The sequence below is a fragment of the Oculina patagonica genome, chromosome 12, assembly GCF_052425735.1.
Source record: "Oculina patagonica isolate OP01 chromosome 12, crgOcupat, whole genome shotgun sequence".
NCBI lineage: Eukaryota > Metazoa > Cnidaria > Anthozoa > Scleractinia > Oculinidae > Oculina > Oculina patagonica.
Window position 1 is genome coordinate 7,920,548 of NC_135769.1, and position 21,190 is coordinate 7,941,737.

Sequence of the window (21,190 nt, forward strand, 5' to 3'; positions counted from 1 at the left end):
ATTGTACGAGCCCGCGTTGGATACGAGGTGGTAAATAGCCAACGAGGCGCGAAGCCCCGAGTTGGCTATAACGACTCGTATCCAACAAGGGCGAATGGAATAATTGTTTTATTAAATTCTTTTTTTTAAGTTTAAATCGACTGGACATTTCATTTTGATGTAAACGAAGTGATACATGTAGTATGAGGAGGCGGGAAAATGTGTGGCGCCGTGTTCACTTCTTGAGTTGAATGAAACACACAAGGAAAGCGAGCGAGAGAGTTTTCTTTCCATGATTTTCCTCGAACAATCTCCTCTAAAGTTTTCTATATATCCTGGAAATTGTGACAACAGTTAAGATTTACGGGAAGATCGGAAGAAAAAGCTTTACTGGAAACTACACGTCTTGTACAAGTCGAAATGAATTGAATTTGCGGCCTTACAAAAGATACCACTTCACGTAATACATCACTTTAGAGACGGCAATGTCCATTATTTATTTTGAGAGGGGGAGGGGGATAGATTGGACAATTTCCTGCACAAAAAAAAAGGACTGAAAAAATCTTGCAAGGGGAGCCACGAGGAAAAAGTAAGGGGAAAATTTAACATTTTGTTTTTGCATAACCCGAAGGCGGAAAAAAATATTGCCCGGAAAAAATGCCCAAAACCCCTTCCCCTATATAGTACGTCCCTTATATTCCGAGTATTTACAATATATGTGTAGCAATTCCACTCGAAGAAAAAAAAAACCACACAGATAACGTCAAGAGCAGAAAGAACGTCTAACAAATTTACTTGGAATACAATCACGAAATGTCTGTTTCTTACCTTGTTTCCTTGCTACCTTTTCACTTTGTTACCTTACGCGAGGTCTTACACAAAGCACTATCCTGAGCCAGCGGGTCCATGCGATATTCTAACGACGTGAACGTGACGTAACACGAGACAACAATACGTTACATTACTTCCTTAGTAATGTAAGAGTTAACAGAATGTTGATGCTACGACTAGAAATAGCCCATACACTACAATATCTTGCGCTCCTGTACTCTGCATCTACAGTAAGTGAAGTTGGATAATCTTTTTATCTTTTAGGTTGTGGCTCTCCCCTTGGAATGGAAAATAAAGGAATTCCTGACTCCGCTATCAAAGCTACTACGGAAGTAAGTTCATTCCATATTCTTTACTTGTTTTGGTTATTTAATTAATTTAAAGTTTGTTTACAGACATTAGTAAATAAATTATTTTTCAATTGAAAACTAGCGATACAAGTAAAGAACAACTTTTCGAGGTCTTCATGAGGCTGTAATTACGTTCAAAATCCTTCACTACATTCTTCACGCTCTATTTTAAAAACATATTCATAAATAGCCACCGCACTTGAAATTGACACTGAACTTGAAAATGCTGTCATGAAGACAGCAAAACGTTAATCTCTACTTATATAGCTAATTTTCATTTTAAAATGTTTAACTAAAACTTCTTTAAGTCCATCTTTCTTTTGCAAAACTAAGGTCAAGGTAGCCAGTTTTCCTACAATAATTAGAGTTAACGACTAGGCTTCGTCTTTTAGGGCTTATATTTGATCAATTTTCACTTTGCATTGTAATTTACCCTTTTCTTAACAATTATCGTCTATCTTTGTTTCACTGCTGTTAAGTCTTTTTATTATTTCAATTGTCTTTAAATGACTTAATTTGTCTAATGTTAAGTTACTATATAAAAGATATATTTACTGAAATAAAATATTATTTTATTAGTTCGGGTCAATGTATGTAGCTAGCAATGCAAGGCTTGGTTACAAAGGAAACTGGCCTTGGCAAACACTGACTCTGGTACCAGGAGAGTGGATTCAGGTAGATCTAGGATGGATCACTATGGTCACAAAGATCGCAACTCAGGGCAGCCCAAATGAACCTAGATGGGTGACTGATTACAAAGTGTCTTATAGCCTCATCGGTGGCTATTTTAAGTTTTATCGTCAGCCCTCAAATAACAGCTTTGACATGGTAAGTTAAAGACCTGTTAATCGATACGGCGGCCATTTTGAATTCTACTGTTTTAAATAGCTATTTTGGGATGCCAAGGGAGGGGGAGATACGTATTTATTTTCCCTCTTAACATCCCAAGATGTCTTTCAAAACGATATGTACATATAAATCAAAATGGCCGATAAAAAAAAAAAAAACACGTCCATACTTTTTAATCGAGTTACTTGGTCACACCTTGAGGTGTTTGTTATTGGATCGATTTTATCACCAGTATTTGATTATTTTCTCTAAATTAAAAAAAAAAAACAATTAAAAAAGCTTATCTCAAAAAGGAGACATTATAAAAATATTTCGGAATATCAAGAAAAAAAATTGTTGATAATTTAAATAACGAATGACCAAAGCATTGTCGAATTCCTTGGGGAACAATGGTAATGTTTTCATAATTTAATAAAATGATTTTTGTTAGTCAGTGATGGCGCCGTCGTAATCCTAGAATAGTTTAACAAAAACTTAGCAGGCTTTTCTCGACAGTGCTCCTTTAAGAACAAAATGTTCTAGACTGTAATTAAGTAGCCATTGCTTATTATGTGGGTTTGGCTTTTCAAAATCGAGCGCTGAGTGAGCGTCTATTAGATGGGTTTATTCAGTCCGCAGGCCGCCATATTTTTTCCTCCTATACCGCCAATTTCTTTTATTTTCCCTGAAGACCGGAGCCGCCATAAGTTTATTGACCAAAAACTGCCAGACAGTAAAGAATATTCCCCACAGACAGACGCTCAAAACAGGCTTTATCCGCCAGACCTCCAGAGTATAACAGACCCTCCTTATTGGGGGAAGTTGAAAATCGATTTATCTCATTTTTCGGCTCGTAAAAGGTATACTTTATAAGGTATACTTTATTTGCAAAGGTATAGTTTATTTGCAATTTTCTCGAAAATAGTTTTTTTTTTCGACTAAAGTCTCAGAGATTTTTTAAGAATCTTTAAATTCAGGAAAAATAATAAAACCTGTCTCCTGGTTTGATCGGCGAGCGTTTGCAGCAAAGATTGAAAGGGGAAGGGGCTATAAGTACTTACGCTAGCTACTATAAGCAATTACGCTAGCTAATGGGGCTAACATATTCCTTTTTTTTCTATGGGACTTAGGTGTTTCAGGCTAACATAGACAATAATAACACTGTTTTCAACACACTCGACCCAGCTATTGTGGCGCGGTTTATACGCCTTCATCCAGTAAAGTTTCACGGATGGATCTCGCTAAGAATGGAGTTGTTTGGTTGCAATTCAGGTTAGAGTTATTATATCATTATTTTTAATCGCTTTCCAAAAGATTTGCTGGAAACAAGAAAAAAATGTCTAAAATCAATACGATTGCAACCCGGAGTCCTTAACTATGTTCTCCTGGATCCATAATGAAGAATGGATATCGCGGAAAACCCTCCTGAGTGGACATGCATGAACATGAACATGCAAATATCTTGTTTCATATTTTTACGCCAGCACCAACTTATTTTTAAGGATTTTCTATTCCGAAGCCTCCCGTTTGTGAAGCAGAATTAGGACTGGAAAGCCATGCCATTGACGACAAGTTTCTGACAGCATCCAGCAGTTCGTTACTAGCTGATGCAGGTCGTGGGAGGCTTCATCTGTTCGCCAACTTCCTTCAAGATGATGGTGGCTGGATAGCAGATGATAACGACAAATATGGCAGCTGGTTTCAGGTGGAGTTTAGAAGTTGGACTAAAGTAACGAGAATCTCAACTCAGGGAAAACAAGCTGATGATGAATGGAATATGGCTTGGGTGACAAAATACCATGTGACCTATAGTTATGACGGAATATTTTTCAATGATTACGAAGAAAACGGGAAGGATCCAAAGGTATTGATGTCTTAAGATAGCTCGATACAAAATGGTTTTGCTGCATTTTTTCCCGCTTCAACTTTTTAAGTGCCCTGACTGCTGTAAAGAACTGGTGACATGGGTGCCGCTATTCAACAATAATTCCATGAGCGCGCGTTGGATATGAGATGGTAGATAGTCAACGAGGCGCGTAGTGGTATAATTGTTTTATTAAAAACACCCAAAGAATTGCAAAATTTGAGTTCCCCGGCTGTTCTCGTTGACGCGTACACTCACCATATTTATGATCCATGGTATATAAGCTCATATACCATTGCCTGTTAACCAATCAAAACTCAGGAATTGCAATATACCATTGCTAGTGTTTAATTAACACTGGTAGATACTTTTATTTATTTAAAACTAGCAATGGTATATTGCAATTCCTGCGTTTTAATTGGCTGACAACCAATGGTATATGAGCTCATATGCCATTGACCACAAATATGATAGCCGAAACGCGTCAACGAAAACAGTTTGGGAGCTAAAATATTGCATTTCTTTGCAAGTTTTTAATAAAACAATTATTCCACTCGCGCTTGTTGGATATGACATCGTCCAAGCAAACTCGGCGCTACGCGCCTCGTTGACTATCTACCATCTCATATTTAACGCGCGCTCATGGAATAATTGTTAAATAACGCACCCATGGCACCAGTTCTTTACAGCGGTCAGGGCACATAAAAATTGCTTCGTTCTGAAATTTGTGAAATATTTAACAATTATTCAACGAGCGCGCGTTGGATATGAGATGGAAGATAGCCAACGAGGCGCGAAGCGCCGATTTGGCTATAACGATCTCATATACAACAAGCGCGAGCTAGTGGAATAATTGTTTTATTAAAAACGCCTAAAGAACTGCAATATTTGAGCTTCCGAGTTTTCGTTGACACGTATCAGCTACCATTGCATGTTAACCAATCAAAACGCAGAGATTGCAATATACCACTGCTAGTTTTTATTAATAATATGTAGAAAACGATTAAGGACGTATACAATTGAAATTAATAATTATTTCAGTGAAACGTCTACTGCTCCTATTTATTTAGTTTTCTAGCTCCATTTTGCTTCGCTATGAACTAAAATATGTTAAACAGGAAGGGTACCTATTCCAATTTTGCAGCTTAATCCATCCTTCCCCCGAAACATTCGTTGAAACTATCAGGTTAATAATACCACCACCAGAATTTCGAGCTTGACGACTGTTCTAGTGTACGGAACCATCGAAATGGAAAACGACAAGCAAGAAAGAAATACACGAGCCTCCAATTACAACAGTACTTTTTTTACATTTTTGCTCCCTCTCCGAGAAGAAGGGTGGAAAAAAGCTGCTTAATCTGAAAATAACGAGAGTCGTTTCTTTCGAAGCGTCAGCAATTTTACGTATTTTGCATGTTTCCTAATATTTTTAGTTAGAAATCTGGCAAAATAACTATAAACGAGATTTTCATCACTAAACAGTTCTTTCTCGTTAGTTTTCGTCGCTTGTTTACTAGGTATTTTCCCTAATATCATTAATTCTGAAATTTTACTCAGCCACATTTGCTTGAAAAGCTCTAAAATTATTCTAACTCACAGAAAGTGATTGTCACTCCATAAAGCAAGTGTATAAGAAAGTTAAACAAGTAGCCTTTTCTCCTTTTCCGCTAAATAGTTATATTTACACGTAAATTAAGAACCCTTTTAGTCGCTGCTGTTTTATTTATCAAGGTTTTCGATGGAAACACAAATGGATACACAGTTGTGAGTCACAAACTAAAGATTCCAATCATTACACGTTACATCCGAATCAACCCAATAAGCTTTCATGGTTTTCAGATTTCCTTGAGGGCTGACTTCTATGGCTGTCAAACTGGTAAGTAGTCATTGTATTTTTTGTTATCTGCGACAAATTGAACTCTCCTTGCACTATTTTTGTAGCCCCTAACATATCGGTAATTAAAAGCTCTTTTCATTCAGGCAATACTATACGTGAAGATATAGCTATAGCAAGTTGCACAATAAGTCGCTTAAAGGTTAACATTTTTCAGCGGAAGTTTTTGTGAATTACTCTTGCAAATTCCAATTACAATTCACAGGATTTTCAGTTCCAAAGATTCCCGGTTGTAGAGCAGCACTGGGGATGGAGAGTGGCTTGATATCAAATACTTCCATAACAGCCTCCTCCCAAGAGGACTCAGCTGGACCTGAAAATGCCAGACTTCACTTTAAAGGGGAATCTGGCCAACAAGGCGGGTGGATGCCAAAATGGCTAGAAGACCATAGCTATTGGCTTCAGGTCGACTTTGGGGTCGAGACACAAGTTACGGGTATTTCTACACAGGGTCTTTACTACTCAGAGCAATGGGTCAAGAGTTACTCGCTAAAATACAGTAACAATGGATCATACTTTGAGGAATATCACCCAGTGTTACAAAATAAGGTGAAACATCAATATTAATTTACAGAATCGTCATAACCAACGATTGATTTTTAGTTCTTCTGTCCCTGCATCACTTAGAGGAAAGTTGACTTAGCTATTGCTTTTTATTCAGACCTTTCCAGGAAACACAGACCAGAACAATGTTGTCACTCATGAGCTGGTCCCACCAATACGAGCGCAGTATATAAGAGTTATTCCTGAGTCTTGGCACAATTTTATATCTTTGCGGTTAGAGTTCTACGGCTGCCTAGCAAGTAAGCATTCCACAAAGTTTCTATCATTTTACTTATTATGGAAGTTTTCTATGTATCGTGCACTCTTGTAATAACGAGCAGGCCATAAGCGCTAGTGTATATCCTCGTTTCTACGCATGGATGATTTCATTAGCCCTGGTATTTTTTACCAAAGATGGTTGGAATAATTTTTTTTTGTCTGTGTAACCCTGTACGTTGAAACATTGTTGCTAAAAAGCATTATAACAGCTTTTTTTCTCTGTTGGAACGTTTTTTAAATAGTTCGCATGAAGTTAACCTTCCAATGTACAAGGGGTGGGGGTGGGAGGATGCCAATCCCCTTAAGGTTTTTCGTAATTTTGAAAGAGGATTTACTTAACAATGGTAAATTTACAATTTGCTAAATTTTGCTTTCAACAAGTATTCTGGCTTGATGATGTTGTATAAATTTTCGTTATATTCCGACTTTCTAAGAAAATAGTGGAATCCAAGATGGCGGATCTAAGATGGCGGCTCTAACGACGTCATATGATGTCACAGGCAACAATTATGTCATCTTGTAGAGTAAGTTAAGGGCTCTCTACTAAGTGCAAAATGATTGCTCTGCGCATTAATTGCACTTCCGAGGGTTAAAAGCATGAATTTGAACATTGCTTAAAACGGCGTTGGTTTAAAATGTCAGAACCATTATTTTTTTCAGCAAAGAACTGGCCCTGAAGAGGACAAGTGGTAGTAGTTCAAATATATATTTTTTCTAGTTGAAATGTTGGCCCTTGAAAAGTTTTCTTTGACGTAGTGCCAGCCATGCATTTTAATTAGTCTTTCTCCACTTTTCAGTGGCGTCTGGTACGAGCATTTATACAAAAAAGAGATCCGGCAACACAAATTACTGGGTATTGCACTGCGTTGTGTGGTTCCCTGAATTCAAAAGTTTCATATATGAACATTGCTGTACGTACCTCGTGAATAAACGCCAATTTCAAACAAGAAAGAGAAAAAGAAAACCAAGAAACAAACTCTTTTGTTTTTCAGTTCTGGCAGAAAGTGGTGGTTATTCTCAGTGGAGTTCCTGGAGTGAATGTTCTGCAACTTGTGGTGTTGGACTTCGCTCACAAAACCGTTCTTGTACAAATCCGCCTCCTGGTCCTTATGGAAAGGATTGCTCACACTTAGGAAGTAAAAACCAGACAGTGGTTTGCAACAGTGGAAAGGACTGCCCTTATTTGGAAAACAAAAATAAGACAGCAAATTGCAGCAGCGGAGAGAATTGCCTTTTTCTTGGAAATAACACTCAGAAAGCAGAATGTAACAATTCAAGTTGTGCAGGTAAAACTCGTATAGTGTCCCATTTAATTTTTACTTTTAGCAGTTAAGATTCGCGAAGGAACATTCGTTGGCTAATCTACATGTAAATTATGGTCTGTCCAGAGGCTCACGCATCTGCTTAAACAATAGGGAGGTCAAGGATCAGAACCACTGCAAAAACGCGATGGACAGCGTTGACAAAGTCAAGTAAGTAGACTTTGCTCAAAACTTCCAAGTAAAAAAAAACATTATATTCTAATTTTACTCACAGTACATGAACTGGCAAACATTTTTCCGCCTATACTATTTTTTCTAGTCAAGTCTCAACAGTATTAAAATATGTCGATTAAAAGTGGAGGGTGTATTACTAAGTCATGAAACCGTAAAGAAAATATCTTTATCTTTCACCTTAACTGATTTTAAGACTTTGTCTCAGAGTTCATGTGGAGGGGAAGGTCAAGAAATATGTAATGACTTTGCTTTGTGTCGGTTCTCAGCTGCACAGCATTCGATCTAAAGGTACCACTCTTTATCTAGGTTCCAACCATACCATAACGTATGTGTCTACATCGCTTGGAATCCTGGTAGCACTAGCCCTGATTACTGGCTTACTGGTAAAGTACTGTTTGTTGAACAAGAAAAGTATCTCTTCGCCTTCAGGTTGGTAGCTTGCTTACGCTGGAGACGTTACATCTATTTAGTAAAGGGACTGTGTCACGTTTCGCCAAATGCTCACTATGAAACTTAATGTTTGAGATAATTCTGAGGATCTAAATGACAAAACCATAGCTTTATTACAGCAAAATATGTCTCCTGGCTGTTTTAATTTTAAGTTATAAGCAAATGAGCTTACCTTTGAAAACTGTTCAACCAAACAATATTCCAAAAACCCATATCGCAATCCGTTTCAATCTTTTCCACTTTTGGTCATCCATACCTTCTTTTGTATTTGCTGTGTTATTGAAATGTTCCTTCACTGTTGTAAGCGGTTATTTTTATATTTAACCAAATTTATGGCTATTGTTCATGACTAAATTTGGCTAAAAACCGTGACACAGTTCCTATAATGCGAAAATTTTCCTGAAAGTGAATTTACTCGGACGAACATAAATTATCTTAGGGAGCGAAAACATCAAAAAAGGTACCAACGAAGGTACTTGAATAATTTGGGTTAAATTAAATGCGTAAAAATGTAGCCTCTTTATTGGTTGCACTATGAGCAACGGAATAATTCCAAACTACCAGCTGAGTTCAAAGTTGGCTAGTCTATCATATCAGTTTTAAAAAACTCCTGTATATTGGCAAATTTAAGTACACTTTATCAGAGTCTATAGTTTAATGTCGACCCATTCTTAGTACGTACGACAGACAGATGTGATAATATCACGTATGTCTAATTACCATTACAGTGTAATCAAACCACAAATCGCCGCTATATTCTAATTCCGTTACCTCCCAAATGTATTCTTGTTTCAATCTTAGTTCAAATGGCGTCGAAACTTAACTTTTTTGACGACACTCTTGTCTGTCTGCGTAGATAACCCTTTACCCACTGTTGTAAACGTGTCTGTGACACACGACATAACGCATTTGTCTTACATAAGCAAAAGTGCTTAAGAGTTGGAAACGATTTGTTTTAGGTTTCTTTCTCTTATCTTTGTGCAGAGTTCAAATACAACGCTTTCATAATATACAGCCAAGAGGATTCCCAGTGGGTGGGCGGAACACTCCTTCCACTACTTGAAGAGAAGTATCATTTAAAGTGCTGCATTCACTACAGAGACTTTACACCTGGAAAGCCATTCCAGGAGTGTATGGCAGAAAGTGTATACAACAGCTGCAAAATCATAGCAGTGTTATCAAGTAACTTTTTGAAGAGTAACTACTGTAGCTACGAACTCAACATCGCCAAATACCGACTTCTAAACAGACAAGACGACAGTCTGGTTATTATAAGGATCGATAAAGAATCGGAGTGCCGCAGGCTTCCTCGAGAGTTAAGAAAAAGAAATTTCATCGATTATTCTAATTCACTGGAAAGGCCTCAATGGGAAAGCAGACTGCTTAGGTTTCTCAATTTGCAAAATGATTCCAGTAAACAAGATGTCATAGCAGAGCAGACTGAGTGTGAAAACACCGTTGGTGATTGTGAAGTTGTTATAAATAATGTTAGTAGTCCTAGAAGTGAAGAATTGATTAATAACGACACAGAGATGGACATTGTTATGGAACAGGAAACAATGTTATAATCTCGAGTTCTTTTGCGAGCAACATTGATAATTAAGTGAATCGAGTAAAGTCAATAGCAAAGTGAACATTGATCGTAACGGTAAAGTGAATCAAAGAAGTAAAAGTTAATGTTTTAACTTTTACACATCATTCTATCCTTACACTAACAATATTTGTCCATAAATTTCACTAAGCAATGTTTGTCTTATAAATAATTCTTTTTACTAAACGGCTAAATGCTGATTTCCCCTGGTAATAAGCATTGGCTTTAACACAAGCATGCGGCATAAGCGCGCGAAAAACGACCACACATTATTTGTACGCAGACTCACGTGACATAAGCATAACCGTAAGCCCAAAAAAATGTCCTTTCTTCTAATTTTACTTGTAGTTTGTTTTTGGATTATTCAAAAAAGATTAAATTTTCCACCTTGCAAATACGTTAATAAAAGAATAATGTTCATCTAGCTCAAGCCTGTTGAATGTCTTCCATTCCCCTAACCAAAAGTAAGATACAGCTCTCTTGAAGGATCAAATTGAAACAATTCTGTGTGCATGACGGCTAATTTAATTCAAATAAATGTTTATGTGCTGCTGTCATTTATGTATATAAAATTTACCCAAACCATAGTGTCATAATATTTTATCGATGTTATGTGGTTTAAGACGAAAGCCACTAAAAACAAGTCTATTTCATGTACCAAGAATCCCCATCACTCCCACAAATTGCCAGACCGGCATATGGGTTTCAGTCTCTACTTCCGTAGTTAAAGCTCTAAGAATTAAATTCCGCCTTCCGGTGTAAATGCTGTAAAAAAGAAAAGGAACACTTGTTTCTCCTCTGTCTTCCCGAAGATGACATCTCTATGACTCCTCCACCTCACTACCTTAAAGAATGTTTCTAACTGCATGTATAATTAAATCTTAATGGCATACATGTTCCGCTGTTTCCATATGAGAAAAGACCACGCAAAATTTAACATCGTGATCGGCTCTTTACACGTACTGATTAATAACACAGTAGGAATAGTACTTCTACTGCAACTTTCAGCAGGAATCGGTGAGTAATATTTTTTGACACTTGTTAAAAATATTGTTGTGAATAGATGAATATGACTACAATTACGTTACCCCAAACATATTGAAACCATTTAATCACATCAGCTAAACAGTTTCAAGTGTGTGCGCTAATTTAAATAAAAGTAAAATAACGCCTTATACTGAAGAAACTTTACACCCGGTTTGGAAACTCTTTGAACACATCTAAACTGAAAAAAGACTGCAACTTCACGTACTGAATAAGTTAACAATTATTCTAACCTACGAATTCTGAAAGTAAACTTACTGGTTGAATTGTCTAAGCGTTATGGAATCGGACAACCTATATCGAGCGTGCAGTCAGAATTGAGAGGTCAAAATCAGAAATGAATTGTTTAGTATGAACTAGCAGTAAAAATAGATAGTCATGCACAAAGCAATTAAAATATAAATACTCCAAAGAGACACGCCGCTTTTATCACGAGCAGATTGATCAAAGACAAGAGACATAATTAGCATTAAATTAAACGCACAAACATAGTTCGTTGTGAGCAGAATTTTTCTTTCCCAGAATTTCCGTCCCATGTATACGAAGATAAAATTAAATAATGCTTTGTGTATCGAAATGCATCAAGTCATATTGTAGTATTAAGGAATACTTAACCAAGAGGTCTTCCTACATGGTGAAGAGCAGAAAAGAATCGATTTATTTACCTAATACAGACGCTATCAAAGAGACTAATTGATTTTATACTTTACAATGACATCTCAAACCATTCAACTAGCTAGCCGGGATAATCATTACAAGCACAGACCAAAAGTAGAATACTCAACAAAATCGATCGACATTTAAGGCATAGATACTGATCAATTGTTTATTTATTGTTATTATATAGATGCAAGTGTCTTACTGGAAAATAGACCACTGAAAAAAAAACTCATGAGAAACTAAATCCGGGAATGTAATGGCATATTTTCCATATCCTCACCAGTAAGGATATCGATGACGTCATTTCCCGTCATTGCACGACTGCCAAACTTTACCAAACGACGGCTGAAAGATGTCGAGAAAAAATTTTAGTTCATTGAAGCCGACATTACAATATTCACTAAGAAATAGCCAAATACAAACATAAAGAAATGAAAAAAACTCTCTATAACTTAAAACAATACAATGAGTTTCTTGGCAAGTATATTAAAGGAGAGATATTTAAAATTCAAGACGACGAGCTGCAACAGTTGACATATCAAAGGTTTGTTCTTTCAATTTAATTCCTCTTAGTTTTCGTTATAAAAATATTATAAAAAGAACACGTTGTGTCTTGTAACAAAAAAAAAAACAAACAATATCATACTCGCCTTTTGACACTTGAATGTTTAACAATTATTAACCGAAGTGAAGGTGAATAGCAATGTTATCCGGAGTTTGTTTAACCAATCAGAGCGCGCGAAAAGCACTGTTCACTGGCTTTGGTATATGGCTACTACTTTTTTGAAAGCCTTGATTCTTATATAAGTAATTGCTCACAACAGTTGCACGCGTTTCTTTTGAAATTAACCAAAACAATAGCAAGACAATAAATTTACTATTCATTTCTCGTTCAGCTTTAAATTTATTTATATTGTTTTGAACTAACAATACTATTGATTTAATTTATGATTTTATTGTTTATAGGCTTGATGATGCCTGTTAGTTTTAGCTTGTTGTTTGGTCTGACGGTTATGACGCAGATGGTGTCATGCAGTCGAATAGGTAAGTTATGAACAGTCTATTCCACTTAATATTATACGCCCTCCTGACTCGTCCCCAGTCGTCTCTTATGCGAAAATTGCGAGACACAAAGGATGATGGGAAGGAGGTAAGGTCTCTCTCGCTTCTCTTCTTCCTTCCCATGACTCCATTCGTGTTCAGCAGTCGACTTAAGGGGGACTCAAAGGACGACAGAGGACGAGTCAAATACGCCCTCTGTGATTGACTGGAATCATAGGTAATTAGGGCAAACATTTCAAGATATTCAATGCTTTTATTATAGAAGTCCACTGTCAACACATTTTCCTACATTTGATATAATTTTACTATCTGTTCAACAACCGACAGCTCGTTTTCAACTAAATTGCTTTATATTTAAAACGCAAACCATAAGAAACCAGAGCCCGATTCTTAGTGCACGCGCCAGGGACCCCTTTTCACCATAGAAACGAAGACGCTTTGAGCTCAAGTAACTAATCCCTTAATTAGTTTCACACATTCCATTGCGCTCCTAGAGTGTGTACACTAATCCAATCTGTCAGATCGTCTGTCAGCGTTGTCGATTTCCTCGCCTGACGCAAAAGCCAGACCTTCATAGTTAATATATCGCCAGCTAGCTGAACGTCAATTGGATCAGACTATTTTTGGCAAAGATTAGTTTTCGCGGCAGATATGAATTTGGAAACCACAGGAGTACCCGACGAGAAAATTTTCAAAATCGATTGGTCGTTGCCGGAAACGATTACTGGACGCCAAATAAGTGATTAACGGTTAATAATTAACCACCGTGGGAAAATAAAATCCGCTCTTCAGAGCCAGCTAGCAGAAGATACCTAATTCGCGTTGCCAGCCAGGATCACTTTCAAATATTTTTTCCCAGCCAGCGAACTTATGCGAAGCAGGTTTTTCCAGCGAATTTTACCTAATTTTGATTGCCAGCCAGTATCAATTTCAAATATTTTTTCCCAGCCAGCGCACTTATGCGAAGCAGGTTTTTCCTGAATCCCATTTTTGTCAGCCATGAAAATTGTATTAAAATAGTTTCCCACTTAATAAAATAGCATCAAAGATACAAGTTTACCTTACTGTTTTAATGAAAATTTTGTATACATTTTACTAACCTGCGCCAAAACCTGCGCCATCTTGTTTTGATCTCGCGCGAAACATGCGCCACCTTGTTTTGATCTTGCGCGAAAACCGCGCAAGTGAAAACGCCTACGGTTGAGCCGATCGACGCTGTCGCTGTATCTGTTTACATGATACCGAGGCAAAATTCAAGTCATTCCGGAATAAGTCAATTCCGGCTTTCATTCCGGAATGAAATTTTCGTTCTGGAATGACTTTTCACTCTGGTAGCGTGTAAACACAAAACGAATTTCGTTCCGAGGTGAAACTGCATCTCATGAAACCGCATACGGAGGCCACAGTTTGAGCTCAGAGCGAAAAAACGTAAAATCATTTACTGTTTAGCCCAAAGAAGCAGCCCTATGGTCAAATTGCTCACAATTAAACATGTTTGCGCGAAACATGCGCCATCTTGTTTTTATCTCGCGCGATTAAACCACGCACGTCAAAACCCCTTAGGTTGAGCCGGTCGACTCTGTCATGTGAATGCAGAACGAACTTCATTCTGGAACGAGTTTCGTTCCGGAATGAAAATCACTCCGGAATCATGTAAACAGGCCCTTAGAAGCACAGCGGTTATGTGACCCAGTAATAAGTTGTCAAAAGTACAGTTTCAATACTATGATGATGTGTTTGTTGGATAGGGAAACCATGTCCAGCTGGAAAGAAGACAGATGATCCTCAAGGCCGTTGTTGTGTTTTTCCATTCGTGTATAAGGGAGTGTCTTACGATTCCTGCACCAGTATTAATCATAATAAGTTGTGGTGTTCGTTTGATGCCGTCTACGCTGGACAATGGGCTAACTGCGGTAAGCTCTGCTCTTTATTTAATACCTTAAGGTTACTATTGTTAGCGGCTACTAATTTTAGCGATATTAGCGAGTTGGGCAAAAATCTCTAAATTTAGTGCTCGCTAACATTTGTGTCAGTCTAATTTAATACTCGTTAAATTTAAGTACCCCCTCCCACCCCAAGAAACAAAATTAAATACAGACGCCATTAGCGTATTAGTTTGTGATTTAATATAAGGTTAAGCATGACGTTTAAGGAAAACGGCAAAAATTTGCCGTCTCTATTCAGTTGTGTATAGAGTAGAGTGAAATTATTTGTATTTGCAATGAATAGTAGGAGACGTTATTCCATTTTTGTGTGCTTTATTTACGAATTAGAAGAAAAGAACTCAGCCAAAATGGAAATTTACTAGCATTATTTATTCAAGCCTACGTGTTTCACAGTAGCGGTATGCGATGTAAAGCAGTGTATCGTGATTTGTCTTTGTTTTGCAGTTGTAGTTGTATAACAGTTTATTTAGGTTGAACGTTTGCTTGGCTTGCGAGATTCCGAAACACAAATCGTAAAAATCAAGATTCCGTGATCAGATTTACTTTTTGAGAGCTCGGTTCGTAGAAACTAGTTTTTTTAGCGAAGATTTTGAGACTCGCCTAAAATTTGCGACACTTACTGTATTTTAAGGGCTATTCTATACTCCTGCATGTGTTTTTCCGTCGGGAAAATAGATCGAAAGCGCAAGATAAAAAATATCACGAGTCGCGAATACTGAAAATGATTATTCAAAGTCGCGTTTATGCAAATCAACTAAGGCCGGTTTACACAGTACAATGTACAATTTTCCGGCTCGATTTGACCCAGCGGTAAGCCCGACAGATTTTAGAAATCGCAGTCCGATTTTCAACCTTCCTTTGAACGGACGAAACGCAGCGGTAAATTTGCTAAAGCAAATCAACCCGCAAATCGTAGCATGTAAACCGGTCTTTATGAAATCAGAAATGAATCCTGACGGATATGTTTATAGCTGTTCTTTTATTCGCTGTTATAGTTATTTTTCACTAATTAGGTTTTAACCCCTTGCTACCAATGACGTATATACGTCCCCTCTGTTGTCACGCAACGACCGAGGACGTATATATACGTCCTCAACCAAAGGATATCACTGAAAGCCTGGTTGTTCGTGATGCCTTGAATAAATCATCCTTGGTTGTTAAGAAAGGTCTGGCACTACTTTTGAAACACCGCTGACCGAATAAAATTGCTTTTTGCGCAGAATCGGCACAGATGAAGCTATTGCGTATTTCATGGTCGACCTCTCTTTCCACTCCCTTGAGGATTCCAGGTCAAAGCTTGCCTTGTGATGGTAGAGGAAGGCATCCGTAAGGTGTGGCCTAGCCATTTTGTACACGTAAAGGAGTAGATATATAAATACAAGACTGTCTATATTCGGTTACTAAAATGCCAATTCACGGTTTCCCTTTTAATGATACAGCAAGAATTCAATGAGTGCTGGGAAGGACGGAAAGAAAGAGCTTATATAGAGCAAAAGTTTGTTATTTACCACTGGAATTATACATTGCTGACCTGAGAAACATGACAGGAAGGCAGAACTCTCACAAGAATCAATCAGGGAAAAGGGTGCGAAAAATAAGACATATTTGAACAATTTAGACGCTTGCGACACAAACATACATTCATTGTAGATAGAATAGCTTCTGTAGGATTTATCCTTGTGCCACTAAACCCGGCAGGCTTGAAATAGTTATAATTACGAGTATGTCATGAGTTGTTCGATGCTTCTTGCATGAACAAGGTAATGTATTCACTACAAAGCAAAATTTAAAGTTTTGTTTCTAGAATCCTCACTTTTATATCTCCTGTGACATACTCCCGTAAAAAGTCATGTTATTGTATTAAATTATTTTTATGTCAGGGGCGTTCCTAGGCAATTTCAGTGGTAGTAAAGGCAGGTACGCCTCTGAACAGCTGTATGTCTTCGATCTAATTTTTGCTACAATTGTTCAAATTCCCTTTCAGTTATAATCTATTTTTTGTTAAAATGGCAGTCACAATGGCACCTTTAAATACCTCAAAGTTCTTGCATTAAATGAAAAAACTGTTTACATTTTCAGAATCTTCATAAAATATTATATAGGCTGAGAAACTTTCGTAGCTTTGAGTTGATATTTGTCCTATTTTGACCTCAGTGACAAGAGACAAAAATTCACCACCCTAGCCTCCAACAAAGCTAAGTTTATGCCGCTCTTCCTCAACTTTGAGCAACCAAATTTTGAAGGGTGTCTCGTCTACTCAAGTATTAAGACATGACTTCGAACATTACAGAAGATAACAATAGCGAATTCCACCGGGATCTTGTAATTTCCAGCCCTTTAGGCTTTACGACGGCTAGTGAAAACGGCAGCCTGCAAATTGCTCGAAGTTTTGTTTGTTTTCATATTGAAATCTCATTTATCGCCGGTCTAATATAATGCAAAATAGAATCAGCTTATAAATATTTATACTTAGCTTTTAGCAAGATCCTGGATTCCACTTGGCCAAGGTGCACCCTAGGGAATCCGGATCGCTTGTCACTGACCACTTTCGGCGGGAGAGACGGGAGAGAAGGCGCTAGACGAGGCGTGAAAGACATTTACGACGGCCTTGACTCTTGTTGACTGTTCTCCGGCTTGACAAGAGAATAGTATTTTCCAGTTGAGGAAATCATCTTGTTCGTTATAGGTCGTTCATCACATAGTCTCGGGAAAACGAAGGCATGTTGTCTCCACCATACAAATAATGTTTTTGAGAGGTTGAGAGGTTCGTGCTTGCCGCTGTTTGGAGACCACAGGACCTTGAAGCCGAGTCGATAGAGTGGCCATATTCCGGTAAAGGCAATCCGTTCTGCTTGTGCATATTACGTTCCACAGTTGCTGGACCGAATACCTGTTCAGAAATGCGGCATTCATAGTTTCAACACGAGGCCTTCGACAGATCGGCGGCATATTTATCTTCGAACGACGAAATAAAATGTGTAAAACTGGAACGTAGCATATAGTTCGCTAGGCAAATACCAGGATAACTTAAAGTACTGATAGAGCGATGATGAAGCAAAAACCAATCGAAGGCAATAATTATTGTGAAAACTCTTCTAGGAAGCTCAGATAATTTGTATAGGTAATCGCATGATTTCGAGTGCAAATTGGGATAAATCAGCACGAGTAAATTTTTCAAAGGCTAACAAAATTGCAAGAGCCCGTAGAGCGAGTGCAATTTGTAGTCTTTGAAAAATTTACGAGTGCTGATTTAACCCAAATTGTACGAGAAAAATCATGTGATTACTTGTTTATAATACACATACAAAAATTTCACTTGAAGTGGATGACATACAAAACGTGTTCAGTGGCTTACCTTTCCGATACGTTCTTAAACATAACGGAGTTGCCGGGCTTTGTAAAATCCAGATAACGCTAGGGAATTTTAACTCTCTCTGTCATGCATTTTTTTTTATTGCTATTATACACATAATACAATTACATTCACTTGTTTTTACAGAACATTATAAATTACAATTATCCGTATTACACTAGTTACACTAAATTACAATAAATTACAATTACAATAAATTAGACGCACTATTAAGTTAAGAAAAAAAAAGCGAAAAAACAAAATAAAAGGAGAAGGAGAAGGAGAAGGAGCATCTTAAACAATTAGGTATTTAATAAATAAGGTATAATACTTTAATCTATCTTCTCTATTTTATACTTGTTGTTTAATTTATTAACATAATCGGAGAGAGTAATTGGTCTGTTATGCAGTTTGTTGGTATAAATGTAATAACGCATATACAGCAAGGTATAATTAAGTTTTCTTATCAAAGTTTTGTTTTCAAGTGAAGAGGCGGGAGATAAACCGAATAACGTTTCTTTAACAGATGGATGGTGACTGGAGTTGTTCACGCTATTAAACCATTGAATAACTCTCCTTTGAAAAGTTTTTGAAAATTGGCAGTGAATGAACGTATGCTCAATAGAGTCTTCATTTCCACAATATAAACAATCCTCGTCATCTTTAATACCAAAACGGTGTAGCTCCTTCTTAGTGACTATAATTCTATGTAAGAACTTGTAGTGGAATTCTTTCAATTTATTTTCTTTACAAATTCGTTTTGTCAACTTAAAAAAGTGCCCCCAATCAGTGGGGTTTAAATTCAAGTTTTTGCTCCATTTCGTTGGGCCGGTAGGAAAAGAATGGTTTACCTTATTATTTAGTAGCCAGTAGAAATCTTTTGCCTTTGCTTTCTCTAAGTCAATTTCGATGTTTTCCTCTAGTTGGAACTTGGATTGATCTCCCAAATAACTTTCTTTTGGAAGTTTTCCAAAATTACGTGCCCTTGTTAGGAGCGTTTTTGGAATGGCATTTCTAACTTGATAAAATTAAAAAAAAAATGGTTTTACAGTCATATTTCCTTTGGAACTGTTGAAAAGAAATTAGCTGTCCGTTTTCATTTAAAAGGTCCTGAATAGATATGATTCCTTTGGAAAACCATTCTTGAAGAAAGAATGGTTTTTCTCCTATAAGGATAGCTTTGTTGTTAAAAAGAATTGTTTCCTGTCCTTGTTGGTAGTTGTACTTAGACTTTAGTTCCGAAAAAAAAGATAAAATGTCTTTGTAAAAGATTGGCAATTTAGGATCGAAGTATTTTGCATCGTAATTACACCTAAGGAGGAAATTTAATCCTCCAAGCTTTGTAAAAAAATAATTTGGTACTGATTTCCAATTGCGTCTTTCAGGGTTAAGTAGTCTTGAGATCCAAGCTAGTCTTAACCCCTTTATCATAAGATCAATATCCGTCATACGGATTCCACCTCGATCATAATCCTGATAAATGCTTTCTCTTTTAATTTTGTCCTTTTTACCGAATGGTAATGAGGTTATGTTATGGGCCGCATTTTCTCACTCGAACACTCACTCACTCGATTCTGATATCAAACCGCAATTAATTTAGCATTAAAACGAGAAACGTGCTGACAGAAAGGTCCTTTAAACGCATTCAGCACATGTCAATCAAATCTCAACCTCGTTCCAGGGTCTCTCTCTTTCAGGGAACTAAATTGAATTTCACAAAACAAATCGAAAGAGGATCACTTCCACTTATCCTCTGGTGATAAAAGAGAAAAGAATTCGCTCAACGAAGCCTCAGAGCATAGGCTATCAATTACCCATTCACGTAAGAAAACATTCAAGGACGCGTTTTAGTAAACACAACATTCATGCACGTTTTTGTTTCGCGTCACATCATCTTCGTGTCACGTCATCCGTTCTTCATCTTTTTGAGTCGTGCAGAAACGCGCATCTTTCTCTCAAATTTTAATGGCTGCTTAAAATAACGCTATACGTGCTGGTAGAAAAGTAAACATATTCACAAAACAAATTTACTTAATGCTAAAAAGGATCAAAGGTTACACTTAAATATTTTTTGTGATAAAATAGAATTCGCGCTACGAAGCGTGAGAGCACGAACCATCAATGACGCAATTCCCATGGAAATTCACAGGGAAATAAAGTGAGATTGTGTTACATTATTGAACGCTTATTTGAAGAAAAAAACTATCAATGACCCATTCACGCAAGAAAACATTCGAAGGCAAATTAAGTGAGATTGTGACATTACTGATAGCACCAATGAACTACATATAGTTACGCTTAAAAACTGTTAAAATTATTACGCTCGCCTTGTGACGTGTTTTAGTCAACACAACATCCACGGCACGTTTTTGTTTCGCGTCACGTCACCTCGTGTCACGTCATCCGTTTTTCATCTTTTTGACTCGAGCAGATACACGAAGTGCTCGGGCGTATCTTTTCTCTCAATTTTTTTTCGCTGCTCAAAAATAACGCTATACGTGCTGACAGAAAAGTAAACATATTCACAAAACAAATTTACTTAATGCTTAAAAGGATCAAAGGTAATACACTAACCGGTAAATATTTTGGTTGTGAAAACTGAATGGCGCTACGACCCCTGAGAGCACGAGCCATCAATGACGCAACTCACGTGGAAAAATAAAGCAAAGTGAGATTGCTTTACTTTATTGGACACTTATTTAGAAAAAAATGCGGAGGTCGGCACTTCATTCATCGAATTACCATGAGGTTGCTCGAAGAGCCTTTGATTTTGGTTCCATAAGAAACTGAAAAGCTTACTTTTGATGGTGGATTGGACTTCGGTTGGAGTGTTTAAATTGGAAGCTGCATAGACTATTTGGGATAGCCCAAGAGATTTAATAATCAAAGCCTTTCCAAATAAGGTCAAGTTTCTTGCTTTCCATAAATGCAGTTTTGTTTGTAGTTTTTTGACTTTTAAATCGAAATTAAAATGTTTGTTCTTATTATCATCATATGAGAAATATAGCCCTAGAATTTTGA

General features: G+C 37.1%; 2 protein-coding genes across 3 annotated transcripts in view; both read left to right on the top strand.

Annotated features, from left to right (window-relative positions):
• The first annotated feature begins 1,680 nt into the window (after positions 1-1,680).
• On the top strand, positions 1,681-10,098 carry LOC144633246 (uncharacterized). Of its 2 annotated transcripts, XM_078492079.1 has the most exons (10): positions 1,683-1,988; positions 3,119-3,260; positions 3,491-3,852; positions 5,584-5,728; positions 5,952-6,295; positions 6,408-6,549; positions 7,561-7,854; positions 7,984-8,040; positions 8,371-8,493; positions 9,499-10,098. In XM_078492079.1, the coding sequence occupies exons 1-10, from the start codon at positions 1,749-1,751 to the stop codon at positions 10,080-10,082; spliced, it is 2,433 nt and encodes an 810-aa protein (XP_078348205.1). In that variant the 5' UTR covers positions 1,683-1,748; the 3' UTR covers positions 10,083-10,098. The 2 variants fall into 2 exon arrangements, with proteins under 2 accessions (XP_078348207.1, XP_078348205.1); XM_078492081.1 differs by lacking the exon at positions 7,984-8,040 and having other exon boundaries at positions 1,681-1,988.
• An 859-nt stretch (positions 10,099-10,957) lies between these two features.
• Positions 10,958-21,190, top strand: part of LOC144633375 (matrix metalloproteinase-9-like) — a 51,189-nt gene continuing 40,956 nt past the window's right edge. Inside the window, exons 1-3 of the mRNA XM_078492256.1 lie at positions 10,958-11,122; positions 12,776-12,853; positions 14,620-14,784. Of these exons, the coding sequence (XP_078348382.1) occupies positions 10,990-11,122; positions 12,776-12,853; positions 14,620-14,784 (376 nt within the window). The 5' untranslated portion in view covers positions 10,958-10,989. The remainder of the gene's footprint in view (positions 11,123-12,775; positions 12,854-14,619; positions 14,785-21,190) is intronic.